The sequence below is a fragment of the Bos mutus genome, chromosome 8 (genome assembly GCF_027580195.1).
Source record: "Bos mutus isolate GX-2022 chromosome 8, NWIPB_WYAK_1.1, whole genome shotgun sequence".
NCBI lineage: Eukaryota > Metazoa > Chordata > Mammalia > Artiodactyla > Bovidae > Bos > Bos mutus.
In genome coordinates this window covers 29686987-29706816 of record NC_091624.1, presented here as the reverse complement: position 1 = coordinate 29706816, position 19830 = coordinate 29686987, and the positions used below count along the sequence as shown (strand labels likewise).

Genomic DNA, 19830 nt, shown 5'->3' with positions numbered 1-19830 from the left:
GCAAGAGGGGGAGGCCCAATACCCCTCGCTGTCCCAATTCAGCAGGAAGTAGCCAGAAAGACCTCGACGCCCCTATTCTCAAAGAACTGGACTTCTCATCTCTTGAGGGGGGAATGTTAGGTAGTTAGAATAGGAAACAGGAGTCCAAAATGGCGGTGGCTAAAAGACGAGGAAGGGAAAAGCCTGCAAAAATAGAATAAAGGAAGGTCAAAGGAAGGTCCGAGGACCAGAGTGAAGACCTCAGGTAGAACAAACAACACTCCTGGCTAGCCCAATTTGCATAGGGCAGGCCCGGGGGTGGGGGGGGGGGGGCAGGAAAAAACATACAAAAGGAGGAGCCAAAGCGAGGTCTCTCCCTCTCTCCCCCGTGTGCGTGCGCTCTTTCTCTCTCTCTCTCTCCCTCGCGCTGGCGCGCTCCTCCAACTCTCTTCTCTTCATGTCTTTGGGTTGGCATGCCCTCACGCTTCAAGGAGGGATTCTCCTGCTATCGTCTAAATAAAATAGAGCTGTACCACTGGGGGAAAAAAAATACCACTGCTGAAAACAATTAAAAACGCTAGGTAAAATAATTTAAAACCTTCATAAGGCATGAAAGGGCTAGGAAGATAGTGAGGAACTCCTAGGTCAAAAATAAAGGGAGAACAGAAACCCAGAGAGAAACAACGGAAGCCAGAGATAGCAGAATTACATCTCTGAAGCTCTGCGAAAGCAGAATTCAAACAAGAATATATTTCAAAAATAAAGGAATTTTTTTTTCCCTTTTTCAGACAAAAATGAAGAGAATTGAAGCAGACCATCAGAAAATTCTAAACAAGGTAGTTTGAGTCAGGAGGAAAACGGCAAGTGTGAGATCCACAAAGGAAAGGAAAACAAAGGAAGCAGTAAATATAAATGGACATTTTCTTAAAAGAAAATTAAAATGTATTACGAGATTTAGAGTGTTAAATCACTTAGTGGCAAGAGCATATAAGTTCAGAGGAAAGGGAAATGGAGTGAAAGTCCTTGCGTTGTTGACGGGAGAATACATTCACCATTATAATCTGGTGAGTTAGGCATGCCTGTTCTGGATTCCAGGGAAACACTAAACGAACTGAAACAAGAGTTCCACCTCGTACAATTAAACACTTTAATGCACCAGGAAGGTTTAACTAACTTAAAATTTTAGGCACCTATGGGAATTCCCTGGCAGTCCACTGGTCAGAGCTCTGTGCTTCCACTGCAGGGGGCATGGGTTCGATCCCTGATCAGGGAACTAAGATTCCCACATGCTGTGTAGTGGGACAAAAAAAAAAAAAAAAAAAAAAAAAGACCTAGGCACCTAATCATACAGTCTCAAAATACAGAAAACAAAACAAAAAAACCTAACAAATACCAAGAGAAATAGACAAATCCATAATCAGAGATAATGGCTGTAACAGTATCTCCATTCTCACATACTCTTAAAATGTGACTTTGATACTCCCTTCCATCCAGAGGTGGGCTTCCCTTGTGGCTCAGCTGGTAAAGAAACTGCCTGCAATGTGGGAGACTTGGGTTCGATCCCTGGGTTGGGAAGATCCCTTGGAGAAGGGAAAGGCTACCCACTCCAGTATTCTGGCCTGGAGAATTCCACGGACTGTATAGTCCATGGAGCCACCAGGAGTCAAACACGGCTGAGCCACTTTCACTTTCACTTTCCATCCAGAGGTAGGGTCTATGTCCTAACAGCAAAAGGTAACTAGAACACAGATAAAAGGCATCTCAAATAAACCTCCAGCAAACAACATACTTAATGGCGAAATAGTAAAAGCTTTCCCTTTGAGATCAGACAAAAATGCCCAGTATTTACATTTCTAACACTGAATTGTAGGTCCTATGCTATACAGGAAAGCAAGTAAAAGAAATGAAAGAACGTTGCAGATACAAAAACTATATACAAAAGAAAGATGAACACGTGTACCTGAGAAATGGGCTATTTCATGCTATGTCACTAAACAAAGGTCATCAGCTATTGCAGCCACCACCTGCGCAGCCACAGCCTATGGTGAGCTGGTGAGGCCTAAGGGAACTCAGGAAGGAAAGAAAACCTGCCATATAGGAGCCATCAGACTGCAGTTGCTCCCAGATGAGACTTAAGGAAATTTAGGATATGAAAACAGGATACTGGCCCAGATAGCTGAGGTGCATATCAAAGGAATGATTTCCAAGCCCAGATTTGGCATCTTCTTGTAAACAGAAAACTGCTATATACCTTAAGTTAACATATTTGGTTTTCTTTAATTAACAGTAATTGTTTGAAGTTCAGACTACCTTCACTTTTTTGCAAAACTCCTATATGTCCTAGCTCCCTGCCTCAACTCCTCAGAGTAGTTCTCTCACGATTACTTGAGATGCTGCCTCCTAGGCTTGAAGTCCTAAAAATTCCTGCTGAATAAACTACAATTCAGAAATTTAAGGTTTGTGAACAATATTAAGTCAACATACCTCTAACTTTCCAAATAATCTTTTTTTGCCCATGCCTTGCAGCATGCAGGATCTTAGTTCCCTGACCAAGGATCAAACCTGTGCCATCTGCAATGGAACTGCAGAGTCCTAACACTGGACACCAGGAAATTTTCCTGTTTAAATGATATATGCAACAACAACAACAAAATCTACTTCTAACAAAAAATATTAGAACTCTATGGCAACCTACTCCAGTATTCTTGCCTGGAGAATTCCATGGACAGAGGAGCCTGGAGGGCTACAGTTCATGGTGTTGCAAAGTCAGACACGACTGAGCAACTAACACACGCACATATAAAGAGAAAATTATAAAACTTTACTGAGGGCAATTTAAAAGGGAGTATGTGTTTTCCTGGTGGCTCAGATGGTAAAGAATCTGCCTGCAATGCGGGAAACTTAGGTTTGATCCCTGGATCAGGAAGATCCCCTAAAGAAGGGAATGGCAACCCAGTCCAGTATTCTTGCCTGGAGAATTCCATGAACAGAGGAGCCTGGCGGGCTTCAATCTGTGTGGTCACAAAGAGATGGACAAAACTGAGTGACCAACACTTTCACTTTTATGTAACCATGTACACAGATTGTAAGATTCAACACTTTAAAGATGTCAATTCACTCCAAATTGCTTTAGAGCCTCAATGCGATCCCAATCAAAATCCAAAAAGCTTATTTTTCCTGAAACTTGACAATGTGCTTCTAATATTCATCTAAAAATGTGAAGAACCAAGAATTCGGGAGGTAAAGACTTGCTCTATCAGACAGTGAGACTTTGCATAGTGAAAGATTCTTTTCCATGAGAAAGAAATACAAGATAAATACATAATCAATAAAATAAAAAGACATGCCACAGAAGGGGAAAAATATATTTGTAATGCTATAATAACTAACAAGAGGACTATCATTAATATATTTTTAATGTATTTTTTAAACTCCAACACAGATCAGTAAGAAAAAGACATAAACCCAACAGAAAAATGGGCACAAGTCTTAACAAGTACTTCACAGAAGAGGATATCCAAATGGACACTAAAAAACGAAAAGGCACTCAACCTCATTAATAACCAGGGAAATGCAAATAAAAGCCAAGAAGATGTCATTACACACCCAGCATTGGCAAGAATGAGGAGCAATAGGGACTTTCATATACTTTTGTCAGGAATGTGAATTGGTACAACCACTTGGGAGAACAGTTTGCCATTATCTTTTCTAGTTGACAATACGTTCACTCTAGGAGTCAGCAGCAGAGAAGGCAATGGCAACCCACTCCAGTGTTCTTGCCTGGAGAATCCCAGGGACGGAGGAGCCTGGTGGGCTGCTGTCTATGGGGTCGCACAGAGTTGCTCAGTTAGTTGCTCCAAAAACGACTTAGCAGCAGCAGCAAGAGTCAGCAGTTCCACTTCGTCATAAGCCTCCCAAAGAAATGACATGCACATGTGCTGTTTTGGACTGAACTGTGTCTGCTCTAAACTCACATCTTGAAGCCCTAGACCCCAGGTGACTGCAGGTAAGATAGAGCCTTGGAAGGAGGTAATTGAGGTTAAGTGAGCTAGTAAGTGTGGGGTCCTAATCCAATAAGACCTGTGTCCTTATAAGAAGAGGAAGACACACCAGGAGTGCATAGGCACCACATAAAGGCCACATGAGGTCACAGTGAGAAGGCAGCTGTCTATATGCCAAGGAGAGAGAACTCTCACCAGAAACCAACCCTATCAGCACCTTCATCTTGGACTTCCTGTCTCCAGAAGTGTGAGAAAATAAATTCCTTTTTTTTAAGCCACTTAGTCTATGGTATTTTGTTATGGGAGCCTTATCTGACTAATACATCTGCATCAAGATCCAACTCTCAGTACATTCAGAACAGTACCTTTTATTTTTCTAGTGCCCAAACCAGAAACACCTCCAATTACCATAAACAGTAAAACAGATAAATTATATTTATACAGTGAATATAAAAGAATACAGCTACACACAACAGTGTAGATGAATCTTACCATCATAATAAAGTGAAAGCAAAATACAAAAAAATATATAGTTTAATTCCCTTTATATAACCTCCAAAAACAGGCAAAACTAAATTCAAGTATACATACAAACTTAGAAAACTTACAAAGAACTCAAGAAAATCATTACGACAAAAGTCAGAATCAGATAAGATCAGATCAGTCGCTCAGTCGTGTCCGACTCTTTGTGACCCCATGAATCACAGCACGCCAGGCCTCCCTGTCCATCACCAACTCCCAGAGTTCACTCAGACTCACGTCCATTGAGTCAGTGATGCCATCCAGCCATGTCATCCTCTGTCGTCCCCTTCTCCTCCTGCCCCCAATCCCTCCCAGCATCAGGGTCTTTTCCAATGAATCAACTCTTCACATGAGGTGGCCAAAGTACTGGAGTTTCAGCTTTAGCATCATTCCTTCCAAAGAAATCCCAGGGCTGATCTCCTTCAGAATGGACTGGTTGGATCTCCTTGCAGTCCAAGGGACTCTCAAGAGTCTTCTCCAACACCACAGTTCAAAAGCATCAATTCTTCAGTGCTCAGCCTTCTTCACAGTCCAACTCTCACATCCATACATGACCACAGGAAAAACCATAGCCTTGACTAGATGAACCTAACAGGTAAGGATTCTGTGACCCCCATCTGATGACCTAGGTGAGGATTGCTGCTGCTGCTAAGTTGCTTCAGTCGTGTCCGACTCTGTGTGACCCCACAGACGGCAGCCTACCAGGCTCCCCCGTCCCTGGGATTCTCCAGGCAAGAACACTGGAGTGGGTTGCCATTTCCTTCTCCAATGCATGAAAGTGAAAAGTGAAAGTGAAGTCGCTCAGTCATGTCCGACTCCTAGCGACCCCATGGACTGCAACCTACCAGTCCCCTCCGTCCATGGGATTTTCCAGGCAAGAGTACTGGAGTGGGTTGCCATTGCCTTCTCTGAGGTAAGGATTACAATGTAATTATTCATTCAACTACACATTCATGGATGATGTCTTTTTACCCTATGTCTAGATATTTCACAGTTGTTTAAAGTATTTAAAACTATATCATAAACTAAGTGTAGGCAAGCCCAACAATATTCTGATTTTTCTTATGATGACTGGGTTAATACCTTTCCTACACTTCAGTGGTTTGTTTTTCTCTGTTTGTGGATGTCCCTGATTATTGATGCTGTAAGTATGTTTAGTCAGCCTGATGAATAATCCAGAGCTAGATGCCAATGTTTTTCCAGGCCTTAGAGACATGGAGTGAACAATCCATGTGAGCTCTTTACTTTCAAGGAACTGCAATCTGACTTAACCTCCCTAAATCCAAAAATGTCACCATGATCCATTTAATACCACCAGTCGCAGGGGACTGTTCTAGGAATTAAATGTCTGGCCTCACGCCTGGCACCTAGCAACTGTTCAATAAAATTAGTTCCATTCCACATACCCAGGAAGAAGTGGCAGGTCTCGTGTTTGTAGTTCTACCATGGGGGGAAAAAAAACAAACTATGTATATCAAATTGTATTTACTGTTTATTCCACTCACAGGTTTTATCTACCCAAGCTAAAAATGAAAATTTAAAGCAGAGATCAGCAAACTGGGAAGGCCCAAGAGATAAATCTAATTCATCTTCTATTTATGCAAATAAAGTTTTATTAGAACACAACTACATCGATTCATTTTTACACACATCACCTACAACTGCTTTCAAAGAACAGAGCTGAATAGCTGCAAGAGAGATAGTCTGGCCCACAGAGTCTAATTATTTGCTATCTGGTCCTTTACCAAACAAGCTTGACAATTTCTGTTAGAGAGTTTTGCTATTTCAGAAGACACATAGTATTTACTTAATATCCACTGCTAAGCACACACTTTTACTACCATGTTACATTAATGACCACTGAATGATACGAAATCTTTATTAAAAAGTTTCTAACCAGCAGGAAGCACAAGGTATATGGAAATGGACCTGTACTCTAAGATCAATTTGTAATTTTATATCATTTTCACACCTTCCAACATAGCTATATGTGCTTTCCATCACATACCTTTGTAGGAATTTTCTTGTCAAAATCAGGAAAGTGAATTATTTTATTTAGCTTGGACACGTATAGTATCATTATGGTAACTGCCATCTAAAGAAAATGGAAGAGAAAAATTTCAGCAAAATATCTAGAAAGACTATTTGAGGTACAAATACATCAGAAGAAGAAAAGAGATTCACCAAAAACATATGTATTGGAAAAATCTATTTTCTAGGTTCCAAAAAAATTATTATTCCTTAAAATATTAACTTTTTTTGTCACTGCATAGATTGCATTAGAACTATAGGCAAAAAGTATAACATTAAATAGACTCACACATATACATGTGATCTCAAGCGGTTCAAGGAACAAGAATAGAGGGAAAAAACAATGGTGTGCCCCAAACAGACCAGTATGACCATAGTCAGTGAGGCTGCTTATTGATCCTGAACCATACCTACCTCCCATGTACTAAGCATATGGTCACCTTCCCCCATAAAATAAGTGTTGGGGTGAAAGGAGGGGCAGAAGGGAGGCAAATTCCACACATAAACATATTTTGTAAAGTACACAATTTCTATAACACAGAAGACATTTTCTCTCCACCTAGCCAGTGTTACCAAAAATACCTCATTCAAATGCTCTTCAGCTGGGTTCCACCAGGTATATCAGGAATACTCCAGATTATTATTACGAAATAAATAGTTTTAATATCATCTTTCTATGAAAATTTTAGAATTTATTCACTTTTCTCCATATTAGGATGCAAAAACATAAGGACTCCTTCAACATGATTATTGTCCTAAACCTCAAGCCTGAGTGTACAGATACTTATGATAGATTTATACAACTTGGGCCATTCTGAATAATAATTGTAGTTTGTATTTATGACTTACCTTATAATTCTTAACAGAAATATACCAACACGATGTAAACTATTCTGCAACTCAAATTTTTAAAGTTTGGTCTACTGGCTTCTTCCCTTACAAACTGCAAATCAGAAAGGTTTTTTCCTTAATTGAGTACAAGACAGTGAATTAATTTGCCTTGGGCGTTACATAGGGCATATTACCACATACTATTGATCTTTTAAAGTACTTCTTTAAACATATTTTCACACTGAACCATAAAGATATATTTTTATTACCTTAAGGAAACACTGTTTCCTTGTTATTTTTTCACCCTAAAATGATGTGCAAAGAGTATCTTGTTAGCAAAATGTTTAACTAGAATAATGTTTATTTGTATAAATTCCAGATTCACAATTTGAAATTTAGTTAACAGACATAATCTTTATATTTTTTCTCCCTGTAAACTAAAGATCAACAACAACAACAAAAAAACCCCTTCAGTACCTGTTAACATGGTCTACTAGAAATTACTAGCATATGACCCCCAAAACAAAATGTAAGCAAGTCACAAAACAATATTAATGGAAAATTTCAGAAACAGCCAAATGTGGGTAAGTTTGAAAGTTTATCCAAGCTTAACCTTACACTTGAGAACAAACATCACGAAGTTTAGGAAGGAAACTGCAAACCTGTTTAGTTTGGCCCATAGAGAGTTTAATGAAAAAATATGAATCTGTTGCCACCATTTACAAATTGGGAGGTTTGCTGTGAAAATAAAATTTCCCTGATTCCTAGTGAGCCTCACCTCATCCCCCCAATCCTTTTCTTAAACAAGCACAGTGACTTCAACTGTGCACACTCATCTGTAACCCAGCAGGACTTAGAGGCTTCCAGTCTGCTGCCCCCTTACTTTAGAGTAATTAAATTCTATTAAAGAAATGAGAATTAGTCATTTTTCCTACAAATACAACTATTCCTAAATTGTAAAATGAAATAAAACGTATCAATACTTTAAGTCGTTTCACCCAAAGTACCACAGTCCTCTGCCAACTGAACAAATTCGTAAACCACAGTCTTCAACAAAAGCACTTACAATTTCATCATATGTACTAACAAATAATTAAGAGGTTAATTTATCTTTTTTCACTTACCTGTCCAACTCCAAGAACAATTGGTGAGGGGAAACTACAAAAAATAGAGAATGACAAATAATTTTAGCAACTGATGAAAAAATTTGAAAACAATATACAACACAGAATGACAGGAGTTATTAAAAGGTTATGTTATTAAAAGCTTATTGAACTTATTAAACAGTTATTAAAAGGTCTTAGGCTATTTTTTCTGTCTTAGTGAAAATATCTAATTTGTTCATTGTTCATTTCTTTTCCATTTTTTAAACTGATCATTGCTAAACTTGGCAAACTTCTATTGCCCCTTGAGGCAGACTGTCATATTAACAAACAACACAGTTGTATATGTAGAAAGCCCAATTAATCTGGGGATAAATGACTAGAATTAATAAATAACTTTAGCAAAGTTACTGGATAGATGAACACGTGAAAAAAAATCACTTTTAAGTCTATATATCATAAAGACACAAAGAACATAATCCTTTTAAAGGTTTTCACTTTCAATAGCATGCAAAAACATCAAATAATACTAACTGGGTATTTTATAGTAATAAAAAATTATTTTTACTTTTTTAAGCATGAAATGATATTGTGGTGTTTTTAAAACAAAATAGTCCACCTTATCCTTTAGAAATTCATAATAATCTGGGGGGAGATGTTGGAATTGAGAAGAAGAGTGATATAAATGTAACAAACTTGTCGAAACTGGATGACGGCTACATGGAGATTCATTATACTGGTTTCCTTTCTTCAAAATACTATACCCAGGTACAAATCTAATAAAATGTTTCCAAGAACTACCTCTACATAGAAAACTATAAATCTATACTTAAAAAATGAAAGAAGTTCTAAATAAAGTTCATGGATTAGAATCAATATTGTAGTGAACAATTATCCACAAACTGATCTATAAACTCAAATCTCTCTTTACAAATAAGAACAGGTATTTTGTATTGACCCTGAAACTGAATTTCAAGGCAAAAGCAAACATGGTCTAAGATAATCATGAAGAAAAAACATCGGAGGACTGATTCTGCTGGATGCCAGTATTCTCTTTCTTTCTTTTTTTTTTTGGCTGCAGCATGCTGGAATCCTAGTTCCCAGACCAGGGATTGAACCCATTCCCTGAAGTGGAATGGCAGAGCCCTAGCCACTGGACCACCAGGGAATTTCCCAGGATTGATTTTAAAGTCACACCAAATGAGAGAGTGTGGTATTTGCACAATTATATTCTAACCAGACAATGCAAGAAAACAGAGATGAGGACAGATACACGCCTACATGGAAACCTGACTCATGACAACGATGACCACACAGAGGAGTAGGGAAAAGACAGTCGGTCTTTTAACAAATGGCACCAGGCAACTGGATACAGAAGCTTGCTCCCTACCTAATACCGTACTTAACAAGGCAGCACATCACCTCGCCAGGCTCACTCACTGTCCAGCCCTTCACTGGCTCCCAGTCATTCTGTCCAGCTATTAAAAAGAGGGAATATCACTCAAAAAACCACCACCACCAACACCACCTCATCTCCTAAACTGCATGTCACAGGGAAACATGCCTGTTTCAGATAGGGTGAGAAGAGAATAAGGGACTAACTTACCTTGTCAGGGAAAACAGAATGAACAGCGCCACCATGAGAATAAAATGAACTCTAATGGATGCCGGATGTGTCACCCAGACATCTGCTTCTGGACTGAAGCCCTCATTCCCCAGTTTCCCAAGAGCATCCTCAGAAGGAGAAAGTGCCTTGCCAACAGCCCCCAACTCCCTGAGACCAGCCTGTGTTCCAAGCCTGCATGTCTGTGCAGAGGTATAAAGGCCAAGGGCCCTCGACCCAATTCAAGACAACTCTGTTGAGCCCTTCCAGCTCCAGAGACCCTGGGATAAGGCTCTGTTGTGATGAAGCATAGCCCAGCTTCTCTGTCTTCTTAATCCTGCTTCCCTCACTCTCCCACAGGAGTGGGTCCCAAGAGCACTGCCCAGTATACTTTCCTCGCATCTGAGAGTCTCCTTGCCTAGGAATACAACCTGCAACAGCAAGCAAAACAATAAGATTACAACATAAACAAATAGTAAAACAACAACAAAAGGCTTATGGAAGGAAGACGAAGAGCTCAGCCTAGCAGAGAATGTAACACAAGAAGCGAAGGCACCTTTTTAACTGTTTCCAGCTACAGAACACCTTAATAAGAAGATATCAACAAAATCAACAGCTCAAAATTGAGATAACAAAGCAAACAAGTGAGATGAAAAGGGAAGCACAGATCTTAAGGAAACCAACTGAGGAAGAAAACATAACTGCTGTATGAGTAATTTAGAAACAACGGAAGTCAACGACTGCTGCTGAAACATGAATTACCAAGATGAGGCAATCACAGTGAATGAACAGGAAAAAGATACATTCTCAAAGGTAAACAGATTTCGAAGACAGATACCACCAGAAAGGGCTAATTTCTGTGCTGTTTTCTCTCAATAGAGAAAATAATTCGAAGATAAAAAAGGCAAATTTGTTTCCTTGACATGAGGAAAATAAGCAAACTCTCCAGATCTAAAAGCACATTTGTTGCAGAAAAAGTTGTTAAGAATATTCAACACGATTAATACAGCAGCCATGAACTCTCCATAAAAACCCTGCAATGGAATCCACCAGTTAGGAGTCAAACCAAAACACTGGACTCTGGAATGGAGACACCGCGATAAAAGACTGCTGACTACTGCATTCATTTAACATAGACCAGATTCAAACACCTGTGGGATTATACTTACACAACAGGATGCTACCCTATAAAAGAAGACATGGAGGGGAGGGGAGATAGGAAGAAGTACACAGGTGTCATGCTTCATAGCAGAGAGGACATACATACAGTCAGAAACTGAAGAAACATATTTGAAAGTCAACAATTCTTTTCATTGAACTCTAATTTCTCTTCTCTCCATTCAATTCAGTTAAAACTAAATTTCATACATACATGCAACTTGCAGCCCTCACCTTAAGCCTACAAATGCAGCCAGAATGACTAATGGTGTTACAACCCCTCATATGATGCAAGCTGAAATGTACAGGGTCCGTTATTAGTATAAAGCCAAAAAATGTTTAATGTGGATGTAATCAAGCCTTTAGATCTAACTTTCAGTTAAAAAAAAAAAAGAAAGTAGGTTAAATGAGACTTCAAAAAATAAATCAAATAATCCATAATAGGGGACACTTTATAACACACTTGGGTCAGGCATTTCAAAGTCAATATCAAGGGGAAGTGGAGAAGGAAATGGCAACCCACTCCAGTATTCTTGCCTGGGAAATCCACGGACAGAGGGGCCTGAAGGGCTGCAGTCCCTGGGGTCACAAAGAGTTGAACACAGCTTAGCGACTAAACAACAGCAATAATCAGGGGGAAGAGGTGGATGGAGAACTTTTCTAGATTAAAATATACTAAAAAGACGTATCTGTATACATTGCATGAAGTTCAATTTGTTCTTGATTCAAATGTTTAAAACAATCATAAAAACAACTTGGAGACAATTGGGATGACTATAGATTTGGTATTAGATTATTTTAGGAGATTACCATTTAGTTTGCTAAGAGCAAAAATGATACTAATGTCAGAGAATATCCATATTTCAGGAGAGGTATGTTGAAATAGGGCATCCCAGGTAGCACAGTGGTAAAGAATCCATCTGCCAATGCAGGAGACACAGGAGATGTGGTTTCCATCCCTGGGTCAGGAAGATCCTCTGGAGAAGGAAATGGCAACCCACTCCAGTATTCTTGCCTGTGAGATCCCATGGACAGAGGAGCCTGGCAGGTTACAGTCCATGGGGTAGCAAAGAGTCAGACACGACTGAACAAGCACACACATGCATGTTGAAATATCTGAGAGTGCAGTTCATGATGTATGAATGATGTATTCAATGGTTCATGCAACCCCATGGACTGCAGCACACCAGGCTTCTCTTCCTCCAAAATCTCTCACAGTTTGTTCAAATTCATGTCCATTGAGTCGGTGATGCTATCTAACCATCTCATCCTCTGCTGCCCTCTTCTCCTTTTGCCTTCTATCCTTCCCAGCATCAGGGTCTTTTCCAATGAGTCATCTCTTCGCATCATGTAGCCAAAGTATTGGAGCTTCAGCTTCAGCAAGAGTCCGTCCAGGGAATATTCAGGATTGATTTTCTTTAGGATTGACTGTTTTGATGTCCTTGCAGACCAAAGGACTCTCAAGAGTTTCCTCCAGTACTCCAATTCAATAGCATCAATTCTTCAGCACTCAAATATAGCAAAATGTTAATTACTTAATTTTGGTGGTGTATGTACAAATGTTCAGTGTACTTTGCTTTCTACTTTCCTGTGTGCTTGAAACTTTTCATAATAAAAAGTGGTAGAGGGACTTAAGTGTTAATTGCTCAGTCATGTCGAATTCTTTGCAACCCCATGCCTCTCTCCATGGGATTCTCCAGGGAAGAATACTGGAGTGGGTATCTATTCCATTCTCCAGGGGCTCTTCCTGACCCAGGGATTGATCCTAAGTCTCCTGCACTGCAGGCAGATCCTCTACCATTTGAACCACCAGGAAAGCTCAGAGGGACTTTGGTGATCCTCAAACAACTGAATAATTAAATGAAAGCTCCCACTCATTTCCCACTCCTTTTTGAATTAAAGAAAGTAATTTATAAAGAAATGAGCAAATAAGTAGCTATATCTATAAATATATTTTATATAAAAAGTAATTCAAACTATCTTTCTCCAATCCATCCATCTATCTAAAAGATGTCTGAAGTTATTGCCTAATGTCAACTATAGTAATTTTAAAAATTTTACCCTAATATTTTTCTCTTGTTTGAATTCTTTATAATGATCACACAGAATGCCTTTTCTTTTAAAAAATTCAAAATATTGATTCTAGATAGTGGGAATATGAACAATTATTATTATCATCTTCTTTGTACATTTGTATATTTAAATAACACCCAATTTTTAAACTGAATTATTTTTGGAGTGAATGCAAGGAAGTGAAGATACTATGTGTACACAACCTCTTAAAGTCTGACTCTGAAAGGATCAGAGAAACGAGCACTCACGTGGATCAAGGGATGGTTATTTTTGCTTGAGAAACCTAAACTTGTTTTAAGCTGACAGAGAGAGGTGGCTGATGAAGAATAGAGGAGGATAATGAAAGGAGCAGGGAGGAGGGGACATCCAGAAATGGGGAGCTGGGCCCTCCACAGATAAAGCACTCCCTCCATCCCAGCAGAAAGGGGACCTCATCTGACAGTTTCTATTTTCCTCAATGAAGTATCAGAGGAGAGTGGAGGATGGGGGTGTGGAAGGTTTCAGGGTAAAAGAGAAAGTAGGAAGGAGACATTTCTGAAACAAGGAAAGCAAGGCTCCAGAAGAAACTAGCAGGTGGCAGAAGAGCTGGTTTTGAAGTTTGTGATCATCAAATTAAAGTCAACCCAGCCATACCTAAAGTGATTTTTTCTCCCAGGACAGTCAGAGTTGCTCAGTGCTGAAGGAAAGTTGCAAAAGGCAGGCTGTGTGAGATAAGTACCAGCCCAGGCAAGAGCTGGGAAGGAGTCTTAGGGGCTTCCAGGGAGGGGCCCGCCAGCTAGACCAGGAGAGAAGGGACGCCTGAAGGGTGGATGTGGCAGAAATACCTGGGCTGCAGCACTAAGCGTGGATATCCTGCAGAGGGACTGCAGTGGCTGGCAGGGCCACCCTGAGCACACGGCCCTGGAAGTGACACGGAACGTGGGACACGACGGGCTTTGACGGTTCAGCACACGTAGCACGAAGTCTCGAGGGCTTAAGCGAGTCTGGGTGGAGAGGAAGACCAGGACTCCACTAAATGAGCCCCAGAAGCTTAAGAGGCACTATAGAGAGGACACAAAGGGAGTGCTAAGCCTGGACTCGCCACAGAGCAGAGGCAGTGGGGAGCTACGAGGACCCAACCCCACCTCCTGGCAACAGGTGGGGCACGACCAGGATCCAGCTCCTTCCCAGGAGCCGAAAGGAGCAGTGTCTTTAGGAAAGAGCCAGTTTTCATCAGAGTAGGAGAAAATTTGGAGTTGTTCTTGATTTTTAATATAAACTTCCAGTTCCCACCACTGGAGCCTCTGATTCAATAGCTTAAAAAAAAAAATCTCTCCTAGGGATTCACATTACCAAGCAAGTTTGGAAACGACTGTGTTAAATGATCTCAAAGCCCTGGATTGTGTAAACAAACAGCAAGTACCAAGCAAATACTTGTTGAACTAAATACAACTAAGTTTACACTTTTTATTAAGCATTATTCGTAAAACCTTGTCAGAGAACAGTATTAACATAGTAACAAAAAAACAACTGACATTGCCTGCACAAACCTCATGAAGGTGACTCCAAAGAACCACTGTTCTCCTCCCTGTTGGAGTGAGAGGGAGAAGAACCTGTGGGACAAGATGGGCTTTGATGGTTCAGCGCTGGTGTTCTTTGTAGTGCCTCCTGAGCTTCTGTGGCTCATTTAGTGGGGTCCTGGTCTTTCTCTCCACCCTTCAGGACTTTGGGCTACATGCGCTGAACCATCAAAGCCCGTCTTGTCCCCCAGATTCTTTTCCCTCTCACTCCAACATGGTCTGACTCCAAGTCCTTCCAAGGCTCTCTCTCAATGACCTAAGACTAACATATAACTAAGACCACTCATCAGTCTGGTACTCCAACCGGACACAATCTACTCAAATTGGAAGAGAAAAAAATATTCCCTGAGCTACATTCCCATAATCCTGTGAACTAGGTAACTGCAAAAGTTCTTCCTTCTACCTGACAACACAACATTCTATCCTCAAACAGTTAATGTCTGGATCAGATTTCTATGGCTTATTGTTATAACCCAATAACCCCAACTCTCTTCGCCTCAAAACATGCTCCGAAAGCATCCTGAGATGAGAGACTAAACATTGTTTTTTGAACAGGGCTCTCCAACTGTGTATCACATTACGGAAATGTAAAACATATAAGGTTATAAGGGGCTTTGCCTTGCTGAGACAAAAACAATTTCCTCCTTCAATCATGGAACTCAAAATTTTAAAGATGGAAAGGTTAGAGCAGGAGATGCCTCATATAATTATTTCCAATCAAACACTGTCCTTCATCTTCCAAGCACTTAACCAGTGTTTACTGGTCCCTGCTTCCAACAAGGAGACACATGTTTTTGGACTCATTGACAGTTCTGGTCAGCGAGCAGACTGCTTAGTCAAGAGCAGAAAGCAGAGATTTACCATCAAACTTCAACTGATATATCTGTCAGCCACTCCCCAAAAGCCTATTAACAGCATTCTCTTTTTATGATAGGTGTCTATTGAATATTATTGAATGAATGAAGGATCTGATCCTACTGACCTCAACACTCTCTCTCCTACCACTGGCTCATTCAGTTCTAGCCAGATCACCTTCTCTCTATTCCTCCAGTAGGCCAAGCTCATGCCCACTTCGCATATTTTCTTCTGTGTGGAATGCTCTCCACCAACCACTCCACCCCAGGAACTCTCACAGCAAACCTGAAATCACCTTGCTTATTCATGAGCCCACTTGTTCACTTTCCTCTCTGCCACTCATAAGGTAGGGGGCTCCATCGCAGGGTGGAGCTGCTTCCCTGGTGCTAGGGATTGGCACCTACTAGGTGCTCAGTAAATATTTGTTAGAGGTGGAACCAGCCAAGCTCACCTAGGTTTCAGCTTCTGCTAGTTTAAAAGAAGGAGGCTGAAGACACTCTGAGGTTTCTTTGTTGTTGTTAAGTAGTATTCACTCTTTTCATGACCCCATGGACTGTAACCTGTCAGGCTCCTCTGTCCATCCGATTTCCCAGGCTAGAATACTGGAGTGGGTTGCCATTTCCTTCTCCAGGGGATCTTCCCCACCCAGGGATGGAACCTCTGTCTCCTGCCCAAGCAGGATGATCCTTTACTACTGAGCTACCAGGGAAGCCCTTTGGACTCTTTATAAAATTCTGATTTTACATTCTTGTAGCACAGTATAGTTTACAAGGAGCCCTCACTTATGACTGCTCATGCCGAGCTCTGGGAGATAATTTACAGAGATGTAAGTACTTTGGCCACCTCATGCGAAGAGTTGACTCACTGGAAAAGACTCTGATGCTGGGAGGGATTGGGGGCAGGAGGAGAAGGGGACCACAGAGGATGACATGGCTGGATGGCATCACTGACTCGATGGACGTGAGTCTGAGTGAACTCCGGGAGCTGGTGATAGACAGGGAGGCCTGGCGTGCTGCGATTCATGGGGTCGCAGAGAGTCCGACACGACTGAGCCACTGAACTGAACTGAATTATCTGGTGGAGCTGGGTCTAAATTCACAGCGCTTTCGATGCCTATATAACCAAAGCAAAATTAAACAGGATTTTCTATCTTTACAAACAGGTTCAAGGAAACACAAATTTGCTGGTTTACTACATATTCATAAAAAAAAAAAAAGTAGAGAATATGAAATTTTGTTTTCTCCATTTCCCCATGAACATGCTGGTAATTTGAGAATGAATGATCAAACTATGCCAATAAACTCATCCACTCAGGACTCTTCTGATGGTTGAATATCTAGACTTGTAGAAATAGCTTACATTTGAAAGACACATTCGGATCGCTAGTTTCAGTTCACTGGTGCTCTTTAAAGCACAGGTGCGCTTCCTGTCCTGCAGCAGTAAGTCGCGGTAAGGTGCGCCCGCGCTGACTTGCTAGCTTGTGGTTTGGTTTCCAGAAGAGTGCAAAGGTCCGGACTCTGAATACGTGGCCCGTGAGCAGTGCACTAGCCGCCCAAGTTGGCTCCGGAGTTAGCAACGAGACTTCCCGCTCGCCGTTCCCACCCACCCGCTGACCCGAGTGCGACCGAAGTGCACGAGGGCAGGCAGGCCCGCGGCTCTCCCCGGCTTCGGGACCTCCGGAGTCCGGCCAACACCCGCCCCGCGCGGCGCCGGAGCGGGAAGGTCCCGGAGTCCCGCGGAGCAGCCAGGAGCCCCCGCGGACTGCTCCCAGCCCCAAGGCTCCCGCCTCACCGGTAGGTGGTCAGCAACGCCTTGTTGATCAGCACGAGGAGGAAGGAGCAGGTCCCGTAGAAGAGGGCCGACAGTAGCTTGGCCACCCTGGAAGGCAGCCGCGCGGAAGCGGGGTCCGCGCCGGCACCCGCGCCCTCGGCCTGGCCGCCGGCCGTCATGTCCCGCGGCCGCCCGTCTGGGCCACCCTCGGGCCGCGCCACCCCAGTTCAGTCCCCGCCCCCAGCCAGCGCGGGAGGAGGCGCGGCCGAAACAGGAAGGGCCTCGAAGGGGACCCCACACGCCCCGCGCCCCAAAGCTGCCGCACGTAGGAGCGGGTTCGGCTCAAGTTCGTCGTCAAAGGCCCCACCCTCTGACTCTTGGCTGGGTTTGGGAGAGTTTTAAAAAACCCTATCTTCCTCTAAACTGCCAGCTTAGAGAAAAACGTTAAGACTTAGGGTTTGTTTTGTCCTTTTTTAAAAAAAACAGTATTTTCAGTCCTGGGTGTTCATTGGTAAGACTGATGTTGAAGCTGAAACTCCAATACTTTGGCTACCTCATGCGAAGGGCTGACTCATTTGAAAAGACCCTGATGCTGGGAAAGATTGAGGGCAGAAGAAGGGGAGGACAGAGGATGAGATGGTTGGATGGCATCACAGACCCAATGGACATGGGTTTGGGTAGACTCCCAGAGTTGGTGATGGACAGGGAGGCCTGGCATGCTGCGGTTCACGGAGTTGCAAAGAGTCGGACACGACTGAGTGACTGAACTGAACTGAACGTTTAATTTACATACAGTGAAATGCAGATTTTACAAGTCCACAGCTGCCGGGGTCCAGCCCCGGTGAATCCAGGGAATTCGAAGCGGGGACGGCATCGGTGAAGATCAGGAAACAATTGCCTAATTAAACGTTAATTAAGGATATAAAGAGTGGTTAAATAAGGATAGCTCAGTGAGGAAATTCAGTGGAGAAAAGAGGCTGAATAATTCAGCCAGAAGGTGAGAGAAAGAACGACATGAGGAGACCAAGTTTCGGTGAACACGGCCCGCACTTTATTTTCCAAAGTAGTTTTTATACCTTAAGTTTGCATAGAGGATAATGGGGGAAGGGGTAGAGTCATGCAGTAAGCCAGGCTTTCTTCCTGCAAACTTATTATATGCAAAAGTTTAGGTGATGTGCATCATCTTCTGGCCCGGAGGCCTGTTAACATTTTAAGACCCTTTCTTCAGAAAACTTATTTTTCTCTAAAGGTGATTAGTCAGGCGCCACCCTCCAAAAGCATTAGATAAAGTTGCATTCCTGTAGGGCAAAGGTGTGGTGGGCTATAACAAGAAAAAGAATTAACTCAAGGGTCCAAGATTACAAACATTAAAGCTACTACTTACACCAATTATATTAATCAATACACTGCCAGGGACACAGCAGGTAAGGGATATGGAGACTCAGCAGCAAACATTGGCCAAACAAGTGAAAAACCCTTCACCAATACAATTTCTAATCAATCTTTTAACTGCTCAAAGGAATCTGTATTTAGACAGTTTAGAACATCTCATGCCTCTCACAGTTGGGAAGCTCTGAGCAATCACATGTGGCCGGAAAAACCTATTCAGGTAGGCTAGAGGACTTTCAAAGGAGTTTGTAGGTTGAAACACTATCACACCCAGGAACTTTATTAACTGGAGCTATAAGTTAACTCTTTTTCAGAGAGAGGTAGTGGGGGACAGCCCCCTGTAAAGTCAGAGGTGTAGGTGAGAGCACAAAGCAGAAAGTAGGCAGACTCTGGTTTTGGGGGTAGATGCTCGAGAATTTACAGGGGGACTCCTGAGGCTCGATCCCGCCTTTGCGTATGCCGAGCCTCCTTCCTCATGACCTTTGTCATGGGTGGAGCTCCTGCTCCCAGCACTCAGCCGCTGTTTTGACAAATGCATACAGCCGTATGATCACCCAAGTCAAGGCACAGATCATTCCCATCACCCCAAAAAGTGCCCTTTGTGTCCCACTGAAGTCGATCCCCCTGGCATTGCATTCAGATTTCTATTACCGTAGGTTAGATTTGCCTTTTCAGAAAGCTCATACAAATGCACCTGTACTGTTTCAAGGCCCTTGTCGCCCAGTTTATTGTTTTTGTGACTCACCCATGTTTGAGTCTTCATTGTTAAGTACCACAATTTGTTTATCCATTCCCTAGGTAGGTGGTGGCCATGTTTGGTTGTTTCCAGTTTAGGGCTATTACCCAAAATAAGGCTTCCACAAACATTCGTGTATAAGTTTTTGTGTGAAAGTATATTTTCATTTATCTTCGGGAAGTACCTAGGAGTAGAGGGGCCACGGGTATAGTGGGTGCAA

The 19830-nt window shown here is 42.0% G+C and overlaps 1 protein-coding gene across 7 annotated transcripts in view; it reads right to left on the bottom strand.

Annotated features, from left to right (window-relative positions):
* Nucleotides 1–17836, bottom strand: part of SLC35D2 (solute carrier family 35 member D2) — a 64938-nt gene extending 47102 nt beyond the window's left edge. For 2 of the 7 annotated variants that reach the window (XM_070375316.1, XM_070375314.1), the window contains exons 1-3: nucleotides 17507–17836; nucleotides 8489–8522; nucleotides 6511–6597 (exon numbers count right to left, since the gene is read on the bottom strand). In XM_070375316.1, coding sequence (XP_070231417.1) covers nucleotides 6511–6597; nucleotides 8489–8522; nucleotides 17507–17664 — 279 coding nt within the window. In that variant the 5' untranslated portion in view covers nucleotides 17665–17836. The remainder of the gene's footprint in view (nucleotides 1–6510; nucleotides 6598–8488; nucleotides 8523–17506) is intronic. The other 5 variants (XM_070375317.1, XM_070375315.1, XM_070375313.1 and 2 more) reach the window with 4 other exon arrangements.
* Nucleotides 17837–19830: the final 1994 nt, after the last annotated feature.